General features: G+C 37.1%; 1 protein-coding gene across 1 annotated transcript in view; it reads left to right on the plus strand.

Annotated features, from left to right (window-relative positions):
* LOC107697141 (potassium voltage-gated channel subfamily H member 8-like) overlaps window positions 1-19,256 on the plus strand; it is a 37,021-nt gene extending 17,765 nt beyond the window's left edge. Inside the window, exons 6-14 of the mRNA XM_016497795.1 lie at window positions 4,920-5,169; window positions 5,982-6,196; window positions 7,263-7,301; window positions 9,216-9,433; window positions 9,566-9,681; window positions 11,111-11,166; window positions 14,567-15,065; window positions 18,059-18,060; window positions 19,098-19,256. Coding sequence (XP_016353281.1) covers window positions 4,920-5,169; window positions 5,982-6,196; window positions 7,263-7,301; window positions 9,216-9,433; window positions 9,566-9,681; window positions 11,111-11,166; window positions 14,567-15,065; window positions 18,059-18,060; window positions 19,098-19,193 — 1,491 coding nt within the window. The 3' untranslated portion in view covers window positions 19,194-19,256. The remainder of the gene's footprint in view (window positions 1-4,919; window positions 5,170-5,981; window positions 6,197-7,262; window positions 7,302-9,215; window positions 9,434-9,565; window positions 9,682-11,110; window positions 11,167-14,566; window positions 15,066-18,058; window positions 18,061-19,097) is intronic.
* Window positions 19,257-19,564: the final 308 nt, after the last annotated feature.

Raw genomic sequence — 19,564 nt, forward strand, 5'->3', positions numbered from 1 at the left:
GTTATGAAGTTATCATCAGTTTGTGGTGTGGGGAATTGGTCACTGATGGTTCTTGTTTTATTTGTGAAGAAAATTGCAAAGTCATCAGCTGTAAGAGTTGATGAAGGAGGAGGGGGAGGGGGACAGAGAAGAGAAGAGAAGATACATTTTTGAAAAGTGTGTGAGAGTCAGAACAGTTGTTAATTTTGTTGTGGTAGTATGTTGTTTTAGCAGTGAAGACATTTGCAGAGAAGGAAGAGAGGAGTGACTGATACACACTAAGGTCGGTAGAGTTTTTTGATTTGCGTCATTTCCTCTCTGCAGCCCTGAGTTTAGAGCGATGTTCACGGAGAACATCGGACAGCCAGGGGCAGAGGGGGTAGTGTGTGCTGGTCTGGATGAAAGGGGACAAAAGTTGTCTAAGCAAGATGTTAGAGTGGAGCAAATATTGTCAGTAGAACTGTTTGTGTCCAGTGCTGAAAACTGAGAGGGTGAAGGAAGTGAGGATGAAACCATAGAGGATAGGTGAGAGGGAGAGAGTGAACGTAGGTTACGTCGAAAGGTGACCTGCAGAGGAGTGTGTGCTGTGTCAGGAGTTAGTGTGAGGTTAGAAGTGATGAGGAAGTGGTCTGAGGTGTGCAGTGGAGTAACTAAAGTGTTGTCAGTGGAGCAATAGCGTGTGTAGATGAGGTCCAGTTGGTTACCTGATTTGTGAGTAGCCATAGTAGACACTCGCTTGAGATCAAATGAGGCGAGCAGAGTGTTGAAGTCAGCAGCCTGGGGTTTTTCTAGGTGGATGTTGAAGTCACCGAGCAGTACCAGAGGAGTACCATCCTCAGGAAAGTTTGAAAGTAACACATCCAACTCCTCCAAGAAGTTGCCCAGTTGACCTGGGGGACGAAAAACAACTACAAAGGGGATTTTAACAGAGTGGGTAATAGTAATTACATGTGATTTAAATGAACTGTTGCCTGTAAGAGATGGTTGAAGATCAAATTTCCATTCATTTGAGATAAGGAGACCAGTACCTCCACCCCTCCCAATCGTGCGAGGGGTGTGGGAATAAGTGAAATTAGTGGAGAGGGCTGCAGGTGTGGCAGTGTCCTCAGGTTTGATCCAAGTCTCAGTTAGGGCCATGAGGTTGAGACCGGAATGAGTAGCTATAGAAGAAATAAATTCTGCTTTGTTAACAGCAGACTGGCAGTTCCAGAGACCAATTGGAATAGAGAGTAAAGTAGTAGAGGACAGAGGGACAAGCCGTAGATTATTAGGATTGGCCTGCTTCCAACGTGCTTTCCGAGTGCAACGTGCGTGCTTTCCGAGTGTTAGTAGTAATAGTAGAGATTTGAAAGCACGTAGTGAGTACAATTGTCTTAAACAAGTATATGAGAACAAGCTGTACAAAAAGTAAAGAAAGGGGAGAAAAGCAATACTCAAGTGCCTTGTTGGTGGAGTTGCGCAGGTAGAGTCGTTGGTCTTTACACTCGTCGGTCTTCACACGAGGAGGCCTTCACACGAGGGCTGCCGCGACCGCTGCCGCGGTGAACTAACCAATTTTATACTTGCCTGACTTGTTATTGAAGTCAGCTGGCCACATCTTACTATTTAGCAAACCGAAACTGGAAAGTCCCGCGATACGCACGAGAACAAACGCGACTTGAGCACGTATTTACCACGGTAAAACACAGTAAGTGAAACAATGTTTCCCGAGCAATGACAACCGCGCTGAAATCTAATGAGAACACAAGACAAAACACTTACAAACTGCTGTCATCTTCTGCTGCTCGACTGCTTCTTCATGACAATGTTAATGTGTTTGGTCTTGGTGGAATAGATCTGCTATGCTGCTGCTGCTGCGGCAGAGCAAGTACCGAGACTTGTTACTGCCAATACATCCACAGACATGCTCAGGGATTAAAGTTCTCCGGAACCGTGACGGATCTCCGGCATGCAGCGTTTGGCTGCGGAAAAAAATAATCCTACATTAAAAAAAAAAGTTAATATCACTTTCAAGTCCATGAGTTCGCCTACCAATGGTATGAGAGGAGCACAGCTTTCACTCTCAACCAAACTAACATTACTAGCCAATCAGAATTTTTTGCTCTTATAAACACGAGACGCGCATAATAGTATCCAACTGCAGAGTCACAGCCCTGATGAATGGAGAAGCGCGACACGTTGAAAAATGTTCAAAGATGTCCATCTAGCGCATATTTACATAGAAAAACTAATTAAAAAGCAGCAGAGTTTTGTAAACAGCTCAGCGTAATCACGTCATCTTCATAAGAAAGCTATGATCGCCAGAACAAATTTACCGGGATTTTTTAAAAGGTCCTGTTAACTTACCAGTTTTACCAATTTACCAGTAAAGACTGTATGTGTGAAAGGGGCTAAACTCTTCCTCTGTATATGCTGTGAATTTGAATTGCTTAAGGTTCATCTGGGAAAACTGAATTTTCTCAATAGATTTGTAAATCATTTATAAACCTTTGCCAACACAGGAGAATACATCATATTTCTAAATATGCCATTTATTGTAAATCGCGATTTCAAAATAAAAGTTTCTGAGTTTGCATGTGGCCAAATATTAATATTGAATGGATTTAAACATAGTTTAAAGTGAGTATAGATTACTCAGTTGTCAAAATAATCAGTAGATTACTTGATTACCAAAATAATAATTAGTTACAGCCCTAGATTAGTTAAAGTATTTCTAAATACAACTGCATTGTTTTACTTTTTGTAATTAAAAGACATATTTTGTCATTGAAAATTTCTTAAAAATAGTATTAAAATATTGTCTTGTTCTAGTGAACCAAGTATCTGTATTTTGTCTCATCTCGTGAGCTAAGTGTATTGTCACACCCCTAGTGTTGATAAGCAGTGATATAGCTCATAATTTTCCAAGTGTATGATATAGCTTTCATTCTTCAGGTCAACCATATATTCATGAAAAAAAAAAGTTTGAATAAGGAAAGCAATAACTTTGCCATAGTATCCTTTCAAATGTTGAAGTTGACACAGTCGTTGCATGCTTTGCATGTGCTGCCCCATCCCCTCCCCCCTACCCGCTCTGCCCCCGGAAAAAAGTTCAGGCTCAGGATTTTTTTTTGCTTTAACCCCTGCATGCTGCTGTGAGCATGTAGGAAATATAAAATAACCCCCATATATAACAAACATGAAATTGCCCCATAGCAGATCTATACAGGTGGAGCTGGGGAAGGTGGAGAGTTTCTGAAGCGCGCTGCAACTGCTACAGTAAGCAATGGCCGAGTGTTTGAATGTTGAGCAGCAAGTTCATTGGCTGCTGATGTGAGAAGAAACCAATCAGCTGCACCATGTGAATAATGATGTGATTATATCAGATTGAGTTCGGCCTGCGCCATCTAGAGTTCCATGACAGATTTTTGTATAAATCTCCTATTTAAAAAAAATACAGATCAGCCGATAAATCAGAAGTGTATAGCTTAAAAGTTAGATTGAAGTAAAGTATAAATAAATAATAATAGTACAATAATACATTTGTTAATTATTATTGGTATTATTAATATTTTTATTGGCTATTCTAAAATGTTATTGTAATTTATTGTAATTTTATTTTAATTTGACTTATATTATTGTATTTTATCATATAAATTGTATTATTCATTTTGAAGTGATTTAATTGTTAGTGTCTAATGATTATTTAGTATTATTACATCAAAAGCAGAAATAAACAAGTAAAATTTGTTAATTTAAAAATTCTAGTTTGACCCTTGAAAACCAATATCGCCCGATCTCTGATAACCATATTCACATAACATTGTATTTACATAAAAAACATCATGGTATCATCACATTATGGTACTGTAAGTGATGTACTATAATGAAGTAACATTCTGAAGCCAAGAGCAAAGCAACAGTCAAGGCAAGTATAATTAAGATAGACAGTTGGACACTTGAGGAGGGAACGACTGCGTGTGCTCCGTCCTTGAGCCTGGGACTTTATTCCGGAGTCAGGAGAGGGAGTGGGAAAAAAATTAGATGGAATCTAAACACCTTGCTAAATCACAGATTTATGAATAATAGATGGTGAGGCTGATGGCCGGAGAGCAGAAGACAGAGAGCGAGAGAAAGAGAGAGGGATGTGTGTGCCATGAGTGAAGGGGAGAGTGACAGATGCCATTCAGTCAGGCTGAAGGATGGTTGCATATATGGATGGATGAGCAGAGCAGATGAAGGGTGGCGGAGGGCAGGAATGAGGCATGGCCGGAATACTTCCAGCTTTTGTTTTCAGGGTGAAAACTTATAAAGCGGCATGCTTAATGATTTTAATACCAGTTTAATGAATGTAATGTGCTGTTACATAAGTTCACACAGAAAACACAAGATTTCTCTTCCTTATAGTGTAAATAAATGTTAATTCCAGCCTTCTTTTTTTTTTCCCTTTCATATTTTTATTCTTGATTTTTTTCCCTTCTCTTATTTTTTTGCTTGTTCTTTTTCTTATTCCTTTCTTTTTCTTCTGTTGCCTTTTTCTGTCTATTCTTTCACTTTTACTTGTCTCTTTTCTGTTGCTTCTTTTTCTGCTTTCATTTTCTATCACTTTTCTTTTACTTTTGCTTTTCTATTTTTATTGATTTTTTACATTTCTTTTTTAACATTCTAATTTTTCTTTGTCGTTTTGCTTTTTCTCTGCGTTTTTAATTTTTTTCTTCTCTTTTTCATTTTCCTTTTGCTTTTTCTTTGAATTTTTTTCTGTCATTTTCCTTTTTTCATGTTTTCTCCCATTTTTCTCATTTTCACTTGTCCTCTTCTCTTTTTTCTGTTTTTTCCCTTTACTTTTCCCTTTCTTTTTCTTTATTCTCTATTCCCATTTTTATTCCTATTCTTGTTCTATTTCCTTTCTCTTTTTCCATATCCCTTTTTCTTTTTCTCTTCTTCCTGTCCACTCTCTCCAGCTCTTGAAAGACTTTCCAGATGAGCTGCGTTCGGACATCGCGATGCATCTGAATAAAGAGATCCTAGAGCTGTCCGTCTTCTCCTCTCTGAGCCGTGGATGTCTCCGCTCTCTCTCCCTGCACATAAAGACTTCGTTTTGTGCGCCGGGCGAGTACCTTCTTCGTCAGGGAGATGCTTTACAAGCTCTTTTCTTTGTCTGCTCCGGCTCCATGGAGGTGCTAAAGGACAGCATGGTGCTAGCCATCCTTGGTCAGTTTACACAAACCCACACACAAGCAAACAGTTTTATCTCAGAAAAGCTCAATGTAATTTTAGTGCGCTGAGGAAGTAGAATGAAGGGAAAAATGACTGCTTCTCATTAAGTGAAGACTTCAGGGCCCATGTGTTCCTACAGTTGCCAACAAAAGCTGCTCTCTGTGATTGGTCACTCTCTCTGTGAGGCTTTACACACACAGCAGGCTCATAGGACAGTGGACCAAATGTGCGAAAAAATATAATCCCCATCATCCTGTTAGGTCCTGCCTGTGTGTGTGTGTATTAATATCACCTTATGAGTTCTGACAGGAAAAAACACACACTATCTTTCTCATCTTTCCCTCACACGCTCTCTCCACCCTGCTGACAGGGGAAGGTCTCTCTGACATTGAGTTCTCAAGACGGTTCACTTGTCCTAGTTTTTGTGTGTTTACATGCTTTCTTAAACAGTATCTTTTGTGCCTCTAATAGAGCTGTTTGAAGCCCCACAGTGTTAAAATGCTAAACAAATTAGCATTTTCGGGCCACGACTCCCTTGGGAGATTCTAATGGGTTTTAAGAATAGGGGTTTCTATGAATAAAATAAGGTCTGTGGTTAACATTACTTGGAAACCTTCTCATGTTTTCAGTATGCTTTATACATACTGTACTCCTAAGGGAACCCATGGCAGATTAGCTTTCCAGTTTAGCATACATATTGACACATTGACTAAACACGCTTGCAGTTTCCTAGTGATATCTGACAAGATATTGATGTTTTTTTGCCTCTTCCTCTTTGTTTGTGTGCTCCTGTGTGACGTGTACAGGTAAAAGCGACCTGATTGGTGCAAACATGTCGGTTGGTGACCGTGTGATAAAGACAAATGCTGATGTGAAGGCGCTGACGTACTGCGACCTGCAGTGCATTAATCTGAGGGGTCTGTATGAGGTGCTCGACCTGTATCCTGAATACTCCCACCGTTTTGTGCAGGACATAACACACGACCTCACCTACAACCTGAGAGAGGGACAAGAGAGCCATGTAAGACAACACATGACTATTGTGATGCTGAAATTTCTCGTTCATTTATTTGTTTATGGTTGCTGGAACCCTTAATGCATTTCGGTAAAAGCCTGATCCTAACCTGATTCAGTTATTTGATTTCATGGACACAAGATTAATATTGTTTTTGGGATCCACCAAAATATAACATATTTTTTAACCCCACACGCAAAGTGATACATAGACAGACAGACAAATAACTGTTTTCTATTTTAATATATTGTAAAATGTAATTTATTCCTGTGTTGGCAGAGCTGAATTTTCAGCAGCCATTACTACCTTCGGAAATCATTATAATATGCCTTTTTGTTTGCTCAAGAAACATATCTTACTATAAAAGTTTTAAAAATTTCACTACGTAATATTTTGTGGAAACTTTACTTTTTCTTTATTTTCTAATGAATAGAAAGTTCAAAAGAACATATTTTATTTAAAATAGAAATCTTTTGAAACATTATAAATGTCTTTACTCTCTCTTTTAAACAACTGAATATATTCTTGCTGAATAAAATGATTAATTTCTTAAAAAAAAAAAAAAATGACCCCAAACTTTTGAACAGTAGTGTATGCTTACTAGGGGTGTAATGGTACACAAATATGACGGTTCGGTACGTACCTTGGTTTTAACGTCACGGTTCGGTATGATTTCGGTACAGCAGGGGGAAAAACTTTTTTTTTTAAGTTTTCTATTTTAATATATTGTAAAATGTAATTTATTCCTGTGTTGGCAGAGCTGAATTTTCAGCAGCCATTACTACCTTCGGAAATCATTATAATATGCCTTTTTGTTTGCTCAAGAAACATATCTTACTATAAAAGTTTTAAAAATTTCACTACGTAATATTTTGTGGAAACTTTACTTTTTCTTTATTTTCTAATGAATAGAAAGTTCAAAAGAACATATTTTATTTAAAATAGAAATCTTTTGAAACATTATAAATGTCTTTACTCTCTCTTTTAAACAAATTAATGCATCCTTGCTGAATAAATGTAATAATTTCTTTAAAATAAAAATCCCAATATTGTCATGTGTCTCACCTTCCAGGTCATATCCAGGATGTCCAGTAAGTCCATGGACACACAGGTGCATCTTCTCCTCAGCTGTCATTCATTCCGCACTTATCCACTAACAGTGCTGTGTTGACTATAATAGCTTGGGGCTCATTTCCCTAACAATGATCTACCTCCCGCCTCATTTGCCTAATGAGGGAAGCTAAGAACACTACAGCTCTGAAACAGCAGGGAGAGAGAACGAAAACTTGATGATGATGGTGGTGATGATCATCTTCCCCATTCCCTGTCCTTCCATGCCTGAAGCAGTAATCAGGGAGGGAGCGGGGCTAGAGGAAGGGGAACAGTGCGTTTAGAGGCGAGGGAGGGGTAAAAGGAGGAGCAGGCGGTTATTGAAGTGCCGGATGACTGACTGCTTTGGGAAACTGCCGCTCTTTCAATTACAGTGTGAGGGAGCCTCAATTATTCAACAGGGAAAATGACCAAATTAGTGTACGAAAAGTGTAATTAATCAGATATATATAGAAGAAGAGAGGGAGAGCGAGATTAAAAGAGAGAGAGATGGGGAATACCCCTCACGTTTATTCCGTCTCTTTGCTGTGTTTTACTTCTTGACTTCTCTGCCACCTTTCAGTGGACTGACATTTAAAGTGTTCTATAAATGGAGATTGCTATTTCCAGCCAACGTCGTTGCAGAGTTTCACTGTGTAATTGGCAATGCGTGTGAGAGCTGTGAGGTGTAAAGCACAGTGAAACCCATTACACTGACTATTACTGAATGGGAAAAAGTCGAGCCTTTAGGGTTCGTTCTGACATGATCGCTCTCACTCGTATGGCTAGGGGTCAAAGATTATTATTTTATCAAAGCTGCCAGGCCAGTTGTTTTAAATGTCTTATAGGTCAAGTCTTCTTAAGGTCATTGCTAGCGAGGTCAAAGATCAAGTGGTAAGACCACTACCATTACATGAGTTTTACCTAAGGACATTCACTTTGCTGTGGTTTTGCTGTTTCATAGCTTTTATCTAATTGGTCCTTGAGGGAAAGTGTGTAGGTTGTTTTTAAGAGTGTTTTCGTGTGTGTGTGTGTGTGTGTGTGTGTGTGTGTGTGTGTTTCAATGGTACCCACATTGAAGTCCATACTGAAAACATACTTGTGCATTATCTATCTATCTATCTATCTATCTAATAATTCATTAATTTATTAATTTATTTACTTAATTTTTTCTCAGATTTTTGATGCATTAAATAAAAATCTTTCAGATTCATATGCATCTGTCTTAAAATATGAACTTTCTCTATGACTTTTTTAATCATTTGTGTTAGCTGTAAATCAATATAAATTTGAGATGTGTACAATATTTAATATTAATATTGATAATATGTCCAAAATGATTTTTTTCTTATATGCCATTACAGTGATATAAATTTGCCAGTTTATGTTACTTTGATGTTCTGTTATAATTCTGTAAAGGATTTTTTTATTTATTTAATCAAATAATTGAATTGATAAGCAAATCAATTTGCTGTCAACCCAAATAATCACGTCCCTATTATTTATTTGTCTTTCTCTCCATTAAAAAAAAAAATAAAAAATCAGTGAAAAACATTTAGCATTATTTAACATTGTTTATTAAATGTGTTCCATCTAAATAAACCATGTCTTTTGAGAGTGAGCATTTAGGTAATTATTTACTGTTTCAATGGATAAAGAGAAGAAGGCAAGGAAAATGTGGGACCAACATAAAATTATCTAAATGCCACATAAAAGCCCCTAAATGACTGCCTAGAAAGAAATTGTCTAAGGAGCAGGCAAGCACTGTCACATTAACTAGATGTTCTTGTTTTGTCACATTAACTAGATCTACTTTTGTTTCATTGTTAATAATAATAAAAGTCAGTCTTTTTCTAGTTGAGTCATCCAAGGTTAGTCATCCAACTTTCATCTGACCTCACACGACCTCAGCGCTATCTCTTCTGTCCAATCGCAGATGGAGGGGAGGGGAAATGGAGACGTGATCCAGTGCTATCCACCAATAGCTGAGCATCAAGACGAGGGAGATGATGATGATGAAGATGATCAGATAGAGTATCTCAGTGGTGGAACCAAACAGAAAACGCACATGAAAAATGATCACCAAACCAACAAAAAGCTCCACATTCAGCATACCACTGTCACAAATCCTGACCTCGCAAATCTCAGCCCAAGGTGTGTACACGCCCACACATGCATGCATTTAAAAAACATTCAAAGATACAGTATTTTAATAGACATTTGCTCACTGGTGCATGAAGGACTTTGTGAGAGCAGTAAAGTGGATTTCTGTTTGTGTGTGTTCAGGGTCGTGGACGGCACAGAGGACAGTGATGGTACAGAAAATTCACACACATTCATATTTTCCTCTGGCCATCAGCACACCATCAGTGGTGCAACTAATACCACTGCCACCACAGCAGGTGAGTGAGTGTGTGTGTGTGCATATGTGCGTGTTGACAGGGGATGGATGAGTTGATGAATATTGGCATCTTTTGTCTTTATGCCAATATTCCAGGACTGACGCACAATAAACAATCACTCCATTTCCAGTATTTATTAATGATGATCTTTTGTTTATCACATTAAAGGAATAGTTCACCCCAAAAAATGAAAATTTGCTGAAACGGTACTCACCCTCAGGATATCCCAAGATGTCAAAGTTTGTTTCTTCGTCAGAGCAGATTAGGAGAAATTTATCATGGCATCACTTGCTCACTAATGGATCCCCTGCAGTGAATGGGTGCCATCCAGACAGCTGATAAAAACATCAAAGTAATCCACAAGTAATCCATACAACACCAGCCCATCAATTAACGTCTTGTAAAATGAAAAGCTGTGTGTTTGTAAGAAACAAATACATCATTGGGGCGTTTCAAGTTTAAACTGTCTCTTCTGGCCAAAATTCCAGCCCATAATCCATAATAACACCTCCTCCAGTGAAAAAGTCCATCCCTATTGTCTTCTCACATCAAAATCCACCGACATTTTAGTTTTGGACTGTTTTCACTTGTAAATGGTTCTTGATCTGTGAATATTTCTCTCCTGATTCAGGTGAGATGACTTTTTCACTCATATTTTAGCTGGAAGCAATGGTTTGAAGTTAAAAATGTTTTAATGAGGAATGTTTTTTTTACAAACACATTTTCACTTCACAAGAGGTACTGGAGTCGTGTGGATTACTTGTGGATGTATTGTTTTACAGTTTTTCTCAATTGCTTTAGCACACTGTTTGGACTCTTAATTCTGATGGTACCCATTGACTGAACAAGTGATGTATTGCTAAATTTCTCCAAATCTGTTCCGATAAAGAAATAAATCATCTACATCTTGGATGACCTGAGGGTCAGTAAATTTTTAGCAAATTTTCATTTCTGGGTGAACTTTTCCTTTAAAGGAATAGGTCACCCACAGCTTGTGTTGTTTTATATCTGTATGATTTTTCTGTAAAACACAAATGTCTAAGCTGTTCCTTCCCTCCTATTTACAGATATTACAGATCTTATTTACAGTCAGTGTAAATGAAAAAATGAAGACTGCTTTTCTTGAATTTTGGTCTTTTCCACACACAAAGATGTTCAGAAGACTGTCCTTTATCTGTTTTGGACCTTTTCATTTTAAATCACAGTTTATTTTCATACAAAAAAGGCAGCTTAGAAATTTTGCTAAATACCTCCTTTTTTGTTTCTTGGAAGAAAGAAAATCATACTGGTCTTGAAAGACATGAGTGTGAGTGGTGACAGAATTTTCGTTGTTGTGGTGAACTCTTCCTTGAAGTCTTTGTAATGAGTTTTCACTGGAAGTTCTGTCAGTGTTAGGCAGTTGGACATAATTGTTTTTTTCTCTGTGCAGAATTAGCAGCTAAATCAGAGGACACCAGAGGACAGCTACGCCACCTTAACCAAGAGGTAAATGATTTTCTGTTTAATCTCTGTCAGTCTTGTATCATTTTTTGCTGTGTAATTTAATGGTAGGTCTGCACTTACAGTTTATCTGGAAAGTGTGGGTTTTATGGGTGATAACTCTGCAGTAAATGTGAATACTAACAGATCGAACCTAGTGCAGCTCAGGTGAGCTCCTGGTGCCAGGTACGCTCAAGCCATATGGCGGGCTGCTGCGAGAGAGGAGAAGGGGATGTTATTCAAACACTAGAGGACATAAAACAATAAATATGATTAAATTAATATATAATACAGTTTTTATAAATACATTTTAAAGCATGCAAAATGGAACTTATACATGGAATATTTTTGAGCAATTGCACAAATTAATCATTGAATCTGTTTTGTGTACTGTTTCACGAACAGTTCTATATAGAATTGATAAACATAAATCTATTTTTAAATCAAAATGAATCCCCTAACTACACAACTTCTACTACTGTAAAAGTTTTTTTTTTTTTTTCATCATTGAAGGGCTTTGTCAGGCCATCTCAGGTCAGGCCCTACTGGTCACTCACATAAATGTGCAATGTTTAAGTGAATACATTAAATTTTTAATATTAATTGAATATTATCATTAAAATTAACTGAACATTAATGTTTAATAAAAAAAAAATCCATCAGGACCGAGAAGTCTTACTGTAAGTCTGTCTTGAAGATTTTGATGTATTTTTCCATGTTTTTCCCCAGTGTAATATATTCTCAAAATCCTAAATTAACTATTTAATTACCGCTGCAGTTTTTATCACATAATTGAGTCCAGATCGGACAATGACAGAGGACTGTAGTTCAGCTGAGTATTGGCGTGGGTATATAAATCCATGTGACAGCCCAGAGTCTTGATTGTCAGCCCACAGCTTTGACATGAGGCTTTTGACAGGTATTGTCGTGAGAGGGATGCCCTGCTGCTGAGCCTCTTCCTCATTTTTTCCTCTCTATCTCTGTCTCTGTCTCTTGTATCTCACTATATATTTTTGACAGCCGGCCTCTCAGCAGGATTTTGTTGTAATCCATGCTTGATTCGGTCTACCAAGAGGATGAGTCCAATATTCCACAACGCCCTTGAACCCACCGCATGGTTTCCCACGAATTGTACATATACACGATTCTGTGTAATTCATTATAAACTCAAAGACGGTTTGTAAAGATGTTTATTTGAGGAAAATTACTGCTGGGCAGCAGGGTTGTTGCTTCAATTTAAGGCTGATACCACATATTCAGTATAAAGGCTGTGGTATATATATGTATATACGTATAGAACATTAATGTTTAATAAAAAAAAAATCCATCAGGACCGAGAAGTCTTACTGTAAGTCTGTCTTGAAGATTTTTATGTATTTTTCCATGTTTTTCCCCAGTGTAATATATTCTCAAAATCCTAAATTAACTATTTAATTACCGCTGCAGTTTTTATCACATAATTGAGTCCAGATCGGACAATGACAGAGGACTGTAGTTCAGCTGAGTATTGGCGTGGGTATATAAATCCATGTGACAGCCCAGAGTCTTGATTGTCAGCCCACAGCTTTGACATGAGGCTTTTGACAGGTATTGTCGTGAGAGGGATGCCCTGCTGCTGAGCCTCTTCCTCATTTTTTCCTCTCTATCTCTGTCTCTGTCTCTTGTATCTCACTATATATTTTTGACAGCCGGCCTCTCAGCAGGATTTTGTTGTAATCCATGCTTGATTCGGTCTACCAAGAGGATGAGTGCTCTCTTCCTGTTGTCCCTTCCTGTTTGAAGCTGTTGTCTTGTACCTCCCTGCCACTGATGGCATTTATGGATCATTACCCAATTACTCTCATTATTTGGTATTATCACTTGTTGGCACGATTCTGAGGGTGACAGCCAAATCGGTGTCCATCTGAATCTGGATCATCTGTGCTGTGTTCTGGACAGTCACGAACATTATTACTCTGAGCTTATTAGGGGATGTGTATAGAGCACAAACGGTGCAAGAAGATACACAGGATGAGTAATTATGAGAATCCAAATTTAATTTAGTGAGCTGTGGTTACCTCATAATAACTATAAGTGTTAGTGCACTTCTAGAAAAATCAGTTGGAGGAATTGTAATGCTGGTGGCTTTATGAATGGGAATGGCTTTTCTGGTGCAAGACCTAATCAACTTTTTGAAACAGTTTTATTCGGAGTAACCCGAAAATGCATTTGTTTTTAGCATAGTTATGAGCTTGTTGTACATAAAAACATTTTTAAAAAGTTCAAGTCCGTGCTATTGAAATATTTAATATTATGCTGTTGTTTTTCATGTTTCTCAACTTTTTTATATATAAATTAGGATGTATTTATTTATTTGTTTTTTATTGTATTTAATATACATTTATTTGTTCAGGCTTTATACTTTTCACCCAGATTCAAAAGCAAACAAAAAAAAAGGAAAAGAAAATATTCACATAGACCCTGTGTGAAGTAATCAGGATCTACACCGGGGACTTTAATTAATGATCTTTCTTAAGAGAGAACCCAAAAATAACTAAATATCAATGTCAACAACGAACAATGATGTCCCATGGGACCTAAATAAATAATGCCACAGTTTCACCTGAAAGCTGCTGGCTGTAGCAGACAATGACAGATGGGGGGACGCAGAGGGACAACCCATGTCCTCAGAAGATCATACTGTTCTGTTGCTGTGGGGAACTGCAACTTTTTAACTGAAACTTAACCCTTAGGGCAAGTTATTTATTTTTCATTGGCTCAAGTTAAAAAATATAGATGTGAATCATTACCCTACATTTTTTTTAATTGGATGAAAGAAACATTTTTTTCAGTGTGTTTATATATTTTTATAAACATTACTTGCAAACACCTGTTAATGTATCAAAATAATTGTCATAACATTGCGTTGTGTTATGTTATATTGTAAAGAGAAATTAAATTAATTCAAATGACATTTTTTTAACAAATCAAAAAATAATGATTTCAAAAAAGGAAAAAAATTACTAAAATACACTTTTCTTTGTAACAGACAAAAAATGTTAAATAATTTGAAATCCAAAAAAATGACATTGATACTAACAATCACAATAGCATCAGTCAGTGATTCTCTATTGTGAAGAAAGAGTATAACAGTAATATACTGTATTTATAATCCACCACTACTGCTCAGCATTCTTCTATTAATGAAACACTGACTGTTTCATTAATCATGTGCTGAAAAACATTAATCATACCATGTGCTCTACCCTAAATACCCACTTTAAATACTGTTGCTTTTGTACATTATACTCATGAACTAATGAATCTGTTTAATATACTTGTGGTGGATCCCTAATGACAAAACACAAACATCTCTGCTTCCTAATGCCTGTAAAGGTCAAATGTGACACCTGTTTATGTCTTACAGGTGAACTCTCTTGGACGGGAGGTGGCAGAGCTGGGACGAGTCATGCGGAGTCTTGCCTTTCTCATGGAATCCATGATGGCCTCTCCTCAAACACCAGGTGTCTGTACATCCACGTTTACCTCGGGATATCCATCACCTCCCATCCCCTTCCCGAGCCAGGGTTCTTCTTGGACCAGCCCTCCTTTTTCTTCACCGATGCACCCTGGAATACGTCCAGGAGGACTTGTATCCCATCCGCTCAGACCACAAGAACTGCAGCTGGTCTGCCCCACCACATCTCCCGGTTCCATTCCCATCACACTTTCCTCATCCTCCCATACAGACAGATTCATAGAGCCGTTATTGACCCTTTCTCCGCACAGTGCAGTCGCTCGGACCCGCTCGCAGAGCCTGGAGACGCCTCATCTGCAGAATCACCAACACATCTCACACACCCCTGGAACTTTACCCAGAGCTGGACAGCCATCGCTGGGAGAAGGGGAGGATCTCAGGTCCCTGGGTTTGTAGCAGTCAACCTTTAAAATGGACAAGTTCCACTGGAATCTGCGTGTTAACCTGGACTCAGGACTGGACTGATAAGATAAGTGGTACACGCACTGCCAAAGCCATGGAGCAATGGTTCCTTCGAAGATATACGTGTTTACCATCTCACTTTTTAAGATAATCTCTCTAACGGCATGTCTTTCAATGCTAGATACTAAAGGGATATCTCTAATCAGGAAAAGTTGGAGTTCCAACAGCAGAAAGTTTAATTTCTGATTGTGATTCACATTTCATGTTGACTGCATTCATTATACATCCAAATACTGTTCATATTAAGCCAGTTGCATACAGCCACTTTAAGACTGTGTCTTAACTAGTCTGACCGACTAGCATTTAATCATTCATATTAGAGCAATTTACCTTTTGATGTAACTGACTTAAACTGACTGAAAAAAAGATCCATCAAAGTTTTACTTAACTTGTAATTTATTCTAATCATTGATGCCTAAAGTCCTTCGTAAAAGTTCTGTGCAATGAAAAGTTACACTTTATCAACAGCATTTGGAACATGCTACCAGTTATTAGCCAAAAATAACTGTTCCTTTGACACCGTTCCTCAGGTTCTAAATTGCAGTTATATTAATGCAATTCCAATGGCCTTCTTTGGAATAGACACTAAAGTGTATACAGTTTTTTCTGAAAATTTGTCCAGTAATTGCCATAATGTCACTATTCTCATAGCACCGGTTATAAGGAGGAAACTTCACTTGCATACGAGAATTATGTTGGTAACATAATCAGATGTTATCTGACCTAGAACAGTATTCCTGTTTAAAAAATGGTCTCGTTTTCATCTTGGAAAACAAACTTTTTTAAACTTGGAACATTTCTTCACGTACTGTACTTCTAAGAATTTTATGGAAACACCATGACTGAAAAGATAGGAATACATTTCACAGTTTGAGTAGAGTCTGGAGAGACTCCCAATATTCAGTGAGCCAGATGATTTATATTCACTCTTTAATCAGATGCTTAAAAGTATGAGTTCTTCTAATCAAGCTTTACAGTGCTTGATAACTGACTTCATCCTCTAATTTAGTCAGATTAGCCCTGTATGGTGTAAAAATGCGTTGTATCTGCTATGTTTAACAAACGTAACTAGTTGATGGGTTGTCTAAACAACTAGTCAGTCTTAAATAAGCATTGCATAATTAATAATAGTCTTGTCATTTCCACTGAATACTTATCAGACTAGTTAGGCATGTAAGATGCTTACAAAACTGTCAACAGTAAGCTGACAGATATTCAGTAAAGAAGCTAAATAACTAACCTTTAATTGCACAAAACTACCATAGTCCTCACATAAAAAGATGGATTATGCATAATAACGGGAGCATTGCTCACAGCGGGCAATCTGAAGTTTGACAGTAATTGTCTTGGAATTTATTGTTGAAGGTTGTGAATTAGTTACAAAAGCGGTGCTTTGATGACTGTAGCGACGAGGTTTTAAAGGGGATGAATTTAGAAACTTCTTAGAGAGGGCTGTATGCAGGACAGGTAACTTGTACGACTTTTTGCATGCTAATTTACAGCATGATGACAGCATGCTAAAAGCCTTTGAGAAGCTGCATCCCCTTTTAAACGCCACTGCTAATGCTAATCACAGAAACTGGTAACACTTTACATCTGATTTGTTAAACTAATTTTGACAGCATTTATTATTCATCATATATTTATTATTGTTAATTTGTTAATATATTTTAATTTATGTTCATTTATAATACATTAAAATATTTTTACATATTTTTTACAAAATATTTTTGTAACTGTTGTTGATGCCAACTTAAATTTAAAACTATAAAAAAATTGTTGATGAAAATATAAAACAAACAAACAAAAAATACTGCCTTGGCAACTAAGTTGAAAAATGACGAACTAAATAAAAATAAGAAATGATGCCAAATTTTTTATATTAAAAAACAAACAAAAATGACAAAAACACATAAAAACATTACTAAAACCTTCAAATGAAAATAAAAATAAATTAGAGCTAAATTCGGATTATGAATATGAAACAGAACCTAATAAAAATGTCAAAAGCACATAACAAAATGACTAAAAATTAAACTAAAATTAAAATGAAAATATAAATATAAAAGCTAATTCATAACAACATTACTAAAACTTAAAATGAAAATATAAGCAAATTAAAGCTAAATTCTTCATATTTAAATAAAAATGACAAAAGCACATAACAACATTATTAAACTTAAAATGAAAAAATATAAATAAAATAAAATTAATTAAAGCTGAATTCTAACTATGAAATAGAACCTTATACAAATAACAAAAATTCTATAACAAACTGACTAAAACTTAAACTAAAATAAAAAATGTAATAAAAGCCCATTCAATATAATAATAAATACTATAATAATATATAAATCATACTAAAATAGCACTTGCACTGTGGCATCACATTGGTTAGTGATTTGCTGCTAATGTGACCAGAAATTGAAATGACTTCAAGTGGCTTCACATCACTTGCAGTGTGAACGTCTCGTAAACTCCTTCATTATCAACTTCAACAAGACAAGATTGATTAATTGTTTGCTTTACATTAAAACTAAACCATAAATGCTGGCTTTAAAGCATCATTCTAAAGTTTTTCAGGATATCCCTTTAGTTTCTTTCTATTTGTTGTTTTTAATTGCATGACTTCTGAAGAGGGTGGAGAGTGTACCCTTGCAGTAGGTTGTAGAGATGCCTTGTAGGGTTGTGCAGTAGACACCATAGAAGCATGAAGGTCATCTTGACACACACTGTCTCTCCTCTGTTTTCTACTCTGCTTGGCCCTCAGGGCGGGAGGGAGGAACAGCAGGGACGAGTCTTACACAATGTGCGGACGCTGTATGCGAGTGCATGTACTTGAGTATGCGTGCCAGTGTGTTCGGGGGGGAAACGGGGTTATAATACTGTAGCCAAGCACTAAAGGGGTATTTGTGGCAGAGGTTTCTGAAGGAATGGGATCTGGGGCATGAGGGATGGGGGTGGGGTGCTCAAACATTGGAGTTTATTATTAGTAGAAGTTGAATTGACATGGGGAAGGGGGTTTCTGTTTGCTTGCTCTTTAGGACTGGTCTTGGGGGATTGGTTGCCGGTGGCAAAGTGGCCCCTGCTGTCAATCGTCTCTCCCTGGCGCAGATGTGGTCTGTCTGCTTTGCCTCTTTCTGTCTTCTCTCTTTCTCTGCTCACTTTCCTCCCATTTCACAGTCTTAATCTGGGAGCGTTTTAAAGTCATGAAAATGTATTTGAGTTTAGGTTCAGTTTTTCCCAGTTATGTTAGTTTTTATTTTTATTTCAGTTAACTTTGTGTTCATTTAATTTTGTTTTAGTTTTCTGTTAATAACCAAAATACCAATTGGTATCGGTTCTCAAGCTTCACTTAACCAACATGATGGACACATTTAAATAGCAGAGGATATGAAATTTGCGAAGAAAAAACAAAAGCAGAAAAAAGAGAAGAGCAGCATTTCAAAACTTTCTTCATAATGTGGAACCCTGTGAGAGTAAGTAGATGATGCCAGAATTTTTATTTTGTGCTGAACTGTCCCTTTTAACTGTTCCACTCTTATTCTATATGCACTCTGTATGTTTCATTCTGTCTGTTTTATCCTATTATTGGAAACTGCATGTCAGACTTTATATTTCCTTGTCACTGTAAAGGGTGACTGATATAGCCAATACCGTATTTATTCTACTTGACATTTCAGGTATAATAACATGACATTTTCAGACTTTTTATATTATATAAATATAAAACTGGCCCCCAAAAGTCTTCATCACGGCTTTGGGTCAGCTTGATATTTCCTCCCACAATTCAGGACAGACTGTGTCTTCTTGCCCCTTCCTGCAGAACTCCTCGTCTCCATCCCTCTGCAAGTCACGGGACGGCGATATGCCAAGCTTGAGCATAGGGGTTTACATTTTTATATTTCTATGAATGTATCACAACTAAAGGTGTATTTTTGTACCTCTAAAAACAAAGGAAAGCTTCTGGATTCGTGAAAAGACTGCTGGGAACGGATGCAATATGTTTGGCTACTGGAGGAATTGTGGGAATCATATTCCAAAGCAACAATGAATCTCGATGCAGCTCTCTCACTGTCTCGATGGCTTTGTGAAACTCTCCTCTCTCCAATACTACGGGGAATGTAATCACGTTATTTAAATTCCTTTTTTTTTTATATTATTAGAGGAAAAACCTGTAATGCAAATAAATGACTACAGCTATTGGATTAACGCAGATGTATTGTGCATGTTTGCAACTGTTGTTCTGCCACAGATGTATATCATTGGAGAGGCTGATGCCAAGCTAAAATCACCGCACACTGGGAGAAGGGGAGGATGTAATGTTTAACATGTCAATGTTAACACAAGTTAATATATATATATACTAACATTTTCTTTCATTTAAATTAAGTATCATTAATATGAAAGTCTAGATCATAATAT

Source organism: Sinocyclocheilus anshuiensis, unplaced genomic scaffold (genome assembly GCF_001515605.1).
Source record: "Sinocyclocheilus anshuiensis isolate Anshui unplaced genomic scaffold, SAMN03320099.WGS_v1.1 scaffold1038, whole genome shotgun sequence".
In the NCBI taxonomy this organism is placed as follows: Eukaryota; Metazoa; Chordata; class Actinopteri; order Cypriniformes; family Cyprinidae; genus Sinocyclocheilus; species Sinocyclocheilus anshuiensis.